This window comes from Branchiostoma floridae, chromosome 13 (genome assembly GCF_000003815.2).
Source record: "Branchiostoma floridae strain S238N-H82 chromosome 13, Bfl_VNyyK, whole genome shotgun sequence".
Taxonomy (NCBI): Eukaryota; Metazoa; Chordata; class Leptocardii; order Amphioxiformes; family Branchiostomatidae; genus Branchiostoma; species Branchiostoma floridae.
The window spans coordinates 10,373,553-10,383,260 of record NC_049991.1 but is presented as its reverse complement, the minus strand read 5'-3'; the positions used below and the strand labels follow the sequence as shown (position 1 = coordinate 10,383,260).

Sequence of the window (9,708 nt, the reverse complement as noted above, 5' to 3'; positions counted from 1 at the left end):
GGAGGGGTAAAAAGAGGCGAGCAAAAATTCTCAATCAAGCATTTTCCTTGTATTGTAAGACCAGTCAAAGTTTGACAGCCTGTCAGTGTCGCTCAATATCTCAATGTTGATCAGGGGCTGGTGCACCCCCCCCCCCCTACCGTTTTGTGCGCAATTTAGCCACTATCTTTGACTCGTGCTCTTTGAATTTCGACAACCAACGATCGATAGAAATACACATAAATAGGCAAAATAGATGTCACAGAAAATGCACGAACAACACCGGTACATGTTTACCACGCGTTCTTCTGTCAAAGCGTAGTCGTCCGGGTGATATCACCTGCGGTAGCAAACAATACCATCAAACCTACCATAACAAGGATATGGAGTAAACGGTTGTTGTTACCACCAAGCATTCTTAACAAGGATATGGAGAAAACGATTGTTGTGCTTTCAGAGATGTCTTTGTTGATAGCGACATAAACCTGGCCGTAATTGTATAGGTTTCACCCGTACCGTGTACATCGTATGTTGGGAAAACAGGTCAATATAGAAATATGAATGATCTCAAATATTTCAAGTTCTTCTGTGTTGGTATTTTTGTTTCATCCCCTTGTTAACCTAATGAGACGTAGATAAAATACACGCAGTTTCCTTTTCAACAATCACTGCACTTGTCCGCTTTCACATGCCATACGCCGTACGGTGGTAATTATAAAACAGTGTCGACTGGTGGGGGGGGGGGGTTATAAACTTGCATTCCACAACACAACAGTGCAAATGTACAAGCAATGTTAACTGAAGAAGCTAATTTTACCACCTTTTTTGTCAGTGTCCACTTTTGGACTTTGATATAAACCACCCAGATTTGTGTGTGCGTTTCATTGTATTTTGATTGATTCCTCACCAAATGTTGATATCTGTTGATGACGTCCGTCTCTTAATTAGATGTCGCTTGGTGTTTAATTCCTCTGGGTCGGTGTGACATTTGTTAAATGTTGACACGGACTGACTGACTGGCCGATGTCCCGTCCCTCACACATGACACGACAGGAGGGTAAACCGTTTATTGACAGGTTACGTCAGTGTTGGGGACCGGTAACCGTGGTCACCTTCATGTTTGTCACGCTAAACGCAATGACCAGAACGGTAAAGGTGGTATATCACTGCACTTGGCTCGAAAGACTACTCAACGAATTTCAGAGATAAAGAACGAATTTTCTTACGTTTTGTGTAGTTTGTTGTCTTCTAAGTTATACTTTTACGTATTACGCAATATCTAAATTATAAAACAATAGGCGAAAATAACAAAACAGTGCCGCAGTGAACGAACCCCGCAGTGCCGCAACGGTGCCCCAAGTGCAATGAGATACTCACCACATCACATCACAATGGTGTCTAGGGAAAAATCATCTCAACACAGCCCCCCCCCTCCCTCAGGACATATACATGTACCTGAAATGTCATACATACCAACCCCTCTTCTTTTTCATTCCACAAATTTAAATTGTTGTCGCGCTAATTGAAAATTCAGTCAGGTGATACACCAGTAATCGGATCCGTTTCGGACACTCAACGAAAACAGGGATCATTCTTAATTCAGGATGTTTTTTGTTACCCGAATGCTTACAGATTATTCTACATTTGTGTATTTTTCTTATGTAAACCGAATCAAAGTAAATACACGGGTTTGACATACTGAATTACTGTTTTCGTAAAAATTTACAATTTTTTAAGAGTTTATGGTGACCCCCCTTAAATGCCGATGAAAAACAAATTAATTTTGTTTGAAACAAATATTCTTACATATGAACCTACATGGCCATGTATTCCCCGGGGTATACGCAGTTTACAGGGGGCATTTCTGTAATACCTGGGGTTTATCACCTCTGGAAGCTACTGAGTACACAGTAACCATGGTTACGTATAAACTGGGGATTATCTTCTTATATCATCCTCTCAACCTTGTCTAAAGTCTGTCCTTACGCTTTGCTGCCATTTTATCTGTAAGACAGAAGTGCCATCTTAAAATCAAGAAGGACGTAATGAAACGCATTTTCTCGATAAAATAATAACTTTCAATACACTGAGTAGAATTTCAAATACCAAAACCGTTATCAGAAGCGAGAAAATACTAGTAAGCCAACCCCATGTAGCTAATGAATTGTTAAAAGGCCGCTACTAAATGAAACATAGAAAACCCCGTCAATCGTGTATCAAAGAATACTTTTGCGACAAATTTTAGGAATTGGTTCCGATTTAACGCGCAAATTCTTCAACTGTAAATTAGAAAGTCAAGATCACATTTGTATCCGTTCCTTATAACCTTCGTAAAAAGACTACCAAAGACTTTCAGAGGCTACATAGGTACCCACGTGTAATTTTTCCGCCGAATTTTCTACATGTTCAGTGGGCAAAAGTCTTGTTTTAGTTTCTGTGCAATGATGACGACATTCCAGTTAACAGAAACACGGGACAAAACATATATTGCAGAATTTAGGAAAACTGTTGTTTGTAGTAGTAAGGCGTGTCTGGTGATGCGAGTGTGTTTGTGTCTATGTACATGTTTCTGTGGTGGTGATACAATATTGACAAAACATGGCGCGTTGCTTGGTAACGGGGGATACATATATGCAGCGTCACCTCACCTGCGCGACAGTCATACTGAGCATCAGGCCCGGACACTGCTAACATCAGGTGCGTTAGCGTTAGTTTCTTTCTTTTTATTTCCTTGCCATGCTTAAAGTTCTTAACATACATCGGCAATATGCATATTTCTGAATAATTTGAGTGTTTCTTTAGCATATCTTGTTCTGAAAACATTTTTTTTCGTTGTGGTTATGAAAAAATTAAGTTTTATTTTTGATATCGCCAAACGATCCTTTCACCCTTAAAACTACGTTCTTGAATCCAAAAGATAATTTGTAACCATTAGTACGATCCTTTTCGAATGTTTTTTGTAACAAAACTAAAAATGAAGAGGCGTCGGATAAAACGTCGCGTTTCACACAAGGGGTTTCGCATTCGCAAAACCACATATCGTACGTCGATTCTAGAGCAGGACGACCCTACAGAAGTAATGTAACGCTGCCTACCTTCTCTGTTTTACGCCCACTTGAAATCTAACGTTACATCTTCCGCGGCTGACGGTCAAGCAAGATGACGCGACCTGTTCAGGTGACACGCGGTGGCCCAGTATTATAGCACAATGTTAAAGCCTGATAAATCTCATCAAAAGGTAATATTGTAAGCCTTCCATACCTGAATAATGGGTCTGACATTTGCTTCTCATTCTCATTATTGGTTGAGCCGTTCCCCTGAAAGTCAAAGATAGGAGTGGATTTCCGCATTCAATACATGTTTCGCAAGGTGCGGTTTGGAGCCACGCCAGCAAAAACTCGTGACGCCTACGTGAGCGCCTCCACGCAAGGTGACTCCTCTCTAGTTTCTGATCCTTACCTTGTAGGGCCATCTTAACCAAATTCCCTCTTTTAAAAACGTACCAATACTGATACTCAATAGATTGAAGTATCCTCACTCACAGAGAGCGAAAGATTTCGCTCAGGTAAACACAAATTACCGATGATTTTATGGTGACGCACTTGCTATCTACCCGCGGGCTTTTCTGTGACAGTGACGCGGACGGGTTATGTGGGGATTTGCCTTCGCATGCAACTCATTCACGCAGCAAAGCCTTCCCCTTACATCAAGAGGAACATCAGGTGGTGAGATTTACCCCGAATGCGCGCAGATCCGTCTAAAGCACTGCCAGGTGGGATGTGAATACAGGCTTCAGTGTTTCAATCATAATTGTAACCCGGTCCGATCATTTGTTCTCACAGAATTCAAGCCAAAGAGACAAGACAAGACTGAAAAGATGAAGCAGTTTATCCTGACAGCGTTCTTCTTCCTTGCTATTTGTAGATCAGGTAAGATTTTTTATGATTTACATTTCCTGAACCGCAAGATACACACGTGCACTGTATTGTACTTAACGGGGTATTGGTGACAGTGGCGCGTCAACCTTTAATCCAGCCAATACAGTCAGCACGCATTGCAGATTTTTCAAAGAAAATATGCGAAGCCTTACATCAGCTTACGTTCGTTAAATTTTGGATGTGGAATGGCATTTAAAAGGACCGTGATCTGCGGGTTGACTTTTATCATGTACATAGGGATTACCTAGCCAAAGGTGTGGTTTTGATAAGTCACGAAATCGGGATTTGATATAGTATATCTTTGATATACCTTAATGTAGCGCGTATCAACGTCCATGAAAAATTGACTAGGCTAATTGGAAAGGCTATCTTTTCGTTAACAAACACAAATCTCTACATATTCAATGACAAGCTTAGATTTCTATTCGAAATTGCCGACAACAAAATTTCTGGCGCGTTAAGAAGTGCTTCTTTGATAGCTTAATGGGCATGTTATGGGGTAACGATAGCATGGTAAACATGGCTGTTCTAAGGCCTTGTTGTGTGTCTGTGTGTGCAGAATCCATGACATGTACGTATATCTGCTGTTGGGTAAGCTGGGATATAAAGTGAGGTGAAGAGACGTGTAAACATGGCTTATGTCTGAGTCAGAGAACTGCCGGAGGGATTGTTACAAGGTCGTCGCTATGGCTACCGAGTCTGTTTGTATACTATATGGTGGGGTTTGGGGTATCCATGACGACACGGGACTCATTAAGCAATCCAACAGGGGTGTATCAATACGGGTATTCAGTCCTATCCTCTAGGCTGACAGCAATTAAACATAGGTGTGCAACGTGTCATACCTCCGCCAAAAGATGGGCTATTTTGGGTATTGTTCAAAGCAAAATTTGCGTCCGCATTGAAACAACATAATGGGTAAGGTAGCAGATCTATACAGCTGAAAGGAGAACATACGGCGTCGGAAGCCAAACACAATAATCATGTTTGTTGTAACGATATTGGTTGGACGTACGTTAACTGAAGCACGGAGGTCACATTGGCTCGGAGTCAAGACTTGGCACTTTGTAAATTTGCATTCCTGACATGTGCAATGACACGAATGTAGCCTCAAGGGGGCGTAAAAGCTAATAGGCATAAAGGTGTGTATTATTTGCCCATTAGAGTACCTGTAAACCCCTCGGCATGGAAACGGAGAGAAACAAAATTATACCAAGTCATGGTGAACGGCAGGGCGGCGTTATGATTGGCTAGAGCACGGGCGAGGCTTGTCAGTTTTAATCAAGCGTAACTGTCATTTACTGTGTCATCGCATGTGAACGCGCCCTGAATGGGGTACTACAGAGACTACGAGAAAGCCACATGTTGACACGGTCTGTTTTCTGAACGTGTAATAAAGGGGTATCTTTGAGGGGGTCGGCGGATATTGACAATCGTACCCGCCTGGGGCGGGGCATACTGAAGCCATCAGTAGACCGTGGCATCTGTGTTGACTGTCTAACAGAGACAAGCTAGTTACCGACATGCTCGATAAGGATAACGTCACATTTCCACAAAGGGGAAGTTTTGGGAAGCGAGTATGACATAATAGACAAGAAACAAAAAAACGGACCAAAAATAATTCAACAACATGCCATTAATTGGTACATGTATGAACTTAATTTTTTCGTTTCGCAAACATCCCGGCCGGGCCCCGGGTAGGAAATGGGACGTTCGCCTTAACGTTGGCTGATTGTACGGCCGAGTCTAAAGTGGGCTGATCACACGCAATATTGCTACCAATAGTCGTTTTAGCAAGAAGCTGCTAACAGTTATAGAGGACGAAAGTATTATTTTCTAATATGCATTATTTTCATGCAGGCTTTGCCCAAACAACTGCTGCTGCGTCCACCGCGGCCGCCAGCACCGCAGCTGCCAGCACCGCAGCTGCCGGATCCACCGCAGCTGCTGGCTCCACTGCAGCTGCTGGCTCCACTGCAGCTGCTGGCTCCACTGCAGCTGCCTCAACCGCTGCAGCAGCCTCTGGTGCAACAAACGCAGCGACTACAGCAGGTGCAGCTGCGAGCACAGCTGCTGCTGGCACAGCAACCAATGCCGCTGGCACAGCAACCAATGCCGCCGGCACAGCCGCCGCCACCACCGCCGCACCCTCAACTGCCGCAACAACGGTCGCGGTAAGCTTTCGGCTCCTTGCATTGTATCCATTACCAACACGTTATTGCAATCTGGGCATCTTATTCAGAAAATAATCTTTAAGAAAATACGTTGTTGATATTTCGTTTTTGTTTGAACACAAGGAAATGCATGACTTATCCTTTCTCTACTGTTTCAGCCCCTGTCGTGCCGCTCCTGTACCGGAAACAGCAGTGACACCTGCGGGACAGGATCGGACACCACCACCACCAACTGTACCGGACAGTCATCCTGCCATGTAAGCTTTCTCTCATTCATATCAGCTTCAACAAGCATGTCTTTCAGACACTTTCTCTTACTAAATAAGATGAATGTATATATATATATTTTTCTATGGTAGACACCCTAGCGATAGTGTGAAAACTTACTGGTGATGCTATTCATTATTAGCTATGCCAAATCACTCTTCTTCCAACTTCAATTCTGTATTTGCGTTACATTTTGTGACTGTTGCACTGTCACCTGACTTATTTATGACAATATCGACTTGTATTTTCAGGTGTTCCACAAGACATACGATAACGGCACTGTAGAGGTGACCCGCGGATGTTACACCTTCGAGGGGACTACCTACGCCTGCACGTCTTCATCCAACGGTTACGGCAGCGAGTACTGCCAGTCAGCGTCCGGCGGTTCTACCCTATGCTATCAATGCTGCACAACCACAGGATGCAATACCCAGCAGTTGACAGGGGGCGTTCCTGCTACGCGGCAAAGTATCACAGTTATGATCGCCGCTTGTCTGCTTGCACTCCTAGCTACTATGTTGTAGAACAGAAAAAAATTATATCTCTTATCCTTAAAATTTATCCTTCATGAAATATTTGCCTGTGAGCTGGTTCTCTTGATATTATGTGATAATTGTCTGAGGAGTGCCAAAGGTACCTTACCTGTGTGTGAAAATTGGCCGAGGGATGCGTTGGTCTAAAATTCTAAGAAATAGTTTAAAGCCCACTTTTTGAATACTCACCTCCCAATTTCTTTAATTTTGACTTTTTCTGGGGGCTGCCATTGACTTTGCTGATGGAATAGTCCTATCGCAAGATGACAAATTTTCGATGCCGTCCAATCTTTGCTACTGTGGAACATCAGTTACAAGATGGCACGGTTTGAACAAAACAACTTTAACGGCCATTCCCTATTGCTGAGGGGCTTCAGTCCCAACGAAGCAGGAAATGACTTCACGATGTGCCATCGGCTGTTGTCAATCACATATGTTTAAAGTCAGGGGTGTTTTGTAGGTATTGTACCATGTCTTTGCTGCTTAATGTATGTACATATACTTACGTACGTATGTACATTGTACTACATATCTAAGCAGATACGCTGTACTGATTTCTCTTATACATCGTACTACGATATTGATCTAGTTCTTATCCAACAAACAGTAGAAAATGAGACTAGTACAGCACATCTGCTTGGACATTGATATACAAATTGTGCTATTTGGGCTGGTTACTGAATAAGGTGCGGGTATGTCTTTGTATGTAATATTGTGTCACATTGTTTCAAGGGCTATGAATGATTTTCAGCATAAACTAAGTAAGACTATCATGTTGTTGAAAGGGTGATTGTACATATAAATGTGTTTAGAAAGAAGTTAAGATCCAAAATCGATGTTACACAGTGTGACGTATACAACAGACGGTACATGTTTGATGTTCTATGACTTCCTAAGTGGGATCCAGTGACAGTGTGGGATGAAAAACGTAGGGAAGCTGTGCTAACGCGAGGTTCCGCAAGGTAGCGCACGTGCACGGTCAACATTGAAAACAGTAGATTCGCCTGTAGATAACACGTATCTGTCATATACATGGCAGATCTTAACCTGGTTTAAATCATTCCATCTTGTGAACATTGTTAATATGTAGTAGATCGTGATGGTTAGTTTTCCAGGCAACGTGTGTCGACGTGACAAGGCACGTTGAATTACCAGTATACATTCGTACAGTCAGCTATGTCCATGTTAATGACACCTACACTCAAGGTTCCAAAAAACACTACGGGATGATGGATAAGTGATGTACATGTACCGTCTAAAGAGTCAGTGCTGTCGGCACGGTAGTTGTATGCATCGACTGTGCTGTGTGTTTTATACAATAGTGTTTATAAGTTTCAAAATAAACTGTCTATTTTACGTATGTACATTGTTTGGTTGATGAAAGTTTGACAAGTAATAGTTGAGAGTCCAGTGAACACAGAGAGTGTAATGCTCTTTCTGTAGCATGGATATCAAATATGTATGGCATTTAGAAAATAGGGTGACTTTCAAACTATATCACATATTCTGTCTTCCTGGGGTAACCAAAGCCATAACCTACTCATCATGAGTGAGTGTACATTAACAAACGTTTTCAACAAATGAAAACAGTCCACTAAAGGAGGGAAATATAGTCTGAGTAAAAATTGAAAAGAATCCTACACAATAAAGCATGTTATTAGTGCTGGGGATGATGAAATTGGCACAAACGTATATAACTCGGCGTGTTCAATCAATTCTCTTAAGTGGTCTCCTTGTTAAACCGACAATTTCAACCGAGTGTCCCTAAACGCCAGCCATATGATCACATTACATGCACCACAAGAATCCATATAGTTTCTGTTTCAATCAAGCAATAGACTGTATTGTTGAACGGCTTACTTACGATGCAGTTTCCTGATTATAAAACAGTGAACGTGTTAAATTTACATACGCACAGTCTGCACGGTTCAAAAGAGACACTATGCGACTAACTGAAGTATTGCAACCGTACTCAAAACAAACCGATTTTTACGCAAGGCTACCAGCCATGCAAACCAAAGACATTTATTAAATCAAGTCTATCAAGCTCTCTTTTAGGCGCAAAAATGGACTCGAATACAAAAACTACCATCGCGTTTAAGATCGACATTCGGTTATGAAGAGAAGTTGCTGACAGCTCGTGTTGCAGTACTTCATTCAGTCGCAGAGTGTCTCTTTCTTCGAACAGTGTCGACCGCCAGGAGTGGGGTAAGGAGCGCTCCCGGTGCCAGCCATATGGGGAGGACAGGCCGAGGAGAGTAGGCCGGGGAGAGGGGGCCAGACTGTACCATTGTACCTGTAGGGGAGAAAATACAGCATTATTGCAATCACTTCTATGTCCTCTCAAACACATTTTTGGCTAGCTATGGCACGTTTTGGAAGCTGAAATATGACATTTCTTGGATTACCACATACTTATGCTATGGCAAAGTCGGGACTCTTAGTTAAACAAAAAACAACAAAATTATATAAACCTCTAACAGCGACACCTACCGGAGTGAGTGTCCTTTCTTACTGTCTTGCAAAATCCTACATTCTTACCGAACTAAAAGCCTCATCGACATTAAACTAAACATAGATTGTCCAAACTCATTTCAAGTGTACTAAAATGTCAACGCGTCGTACTTCAAGTGACAAATTTAACAGACAGCAAGGCGTAATAACGTCAGAGTGCCATAAAGTTGACATATGCGGTCATATGGAAGCCAGAGCGGGTTTCAACCATTTTAATCGCATTAATAGCTTCATCGACAATAAACTAAACATACAACTTCAACCAAACTCTTTTCAAATACACCGGTGTGTCTACGCTACGTA

At 42.2% G+C, this 9,708-nt stretch overlaps 1 protein-coding gene across 1 annotated transcript; it reads left to right on the top strand.

Annotated features, from left to right (window-relative positions):
• The first annotated feature begins 2,501 nt into the window (after positions 1-2,501).
• LOC118429151 (integumentary mucin C.1-like) lies at positions 2,502-8,252 on the top strand. The gene is made up of 5 exons (XM_035839571.1): positions 2,502-2,676; positions 3,822-3,908; positions 5,778-6,091; positions 6,250-6,348; positions 6,610-8,252. Exons 1-5 carry the CDS (start codon positions 2,517-2,519, stop codon positions 6,880-6,882), a joined length of 933 nt encoding a protein of 310 aa, XP_035695464.1. The 5' UTR covers positions 2,502-2,516; the 3' UTR covers positions 6,883-8,252.
• Positions 8,253-9,708: the final 1,456 nt, after the last annotated feature.

Coding starts and splice junctions, on each gene's coding strand:
- LOC118429151 (XM_035839571.1), top strand. CDS start 2,517: ATGCGAGTGTGTTTGTGTCTATGTACATGTTTCTGTGGTGGTGATACA. Junction 3,909..5,777: donor CCTTGCTATTTGTAGATCAG/GTAAGATTTTTT, acceptor ATTTTCATGCAG/GCTTTGCCCAAACAACTGCT. Junction 6,092..6,249: donor CTGCCGCAACAACGGTCGCG/GTAAGCTTTCGG, acceptor CTACTGTTTCAG/CCCCTGTCGTGCCGCTCCTG.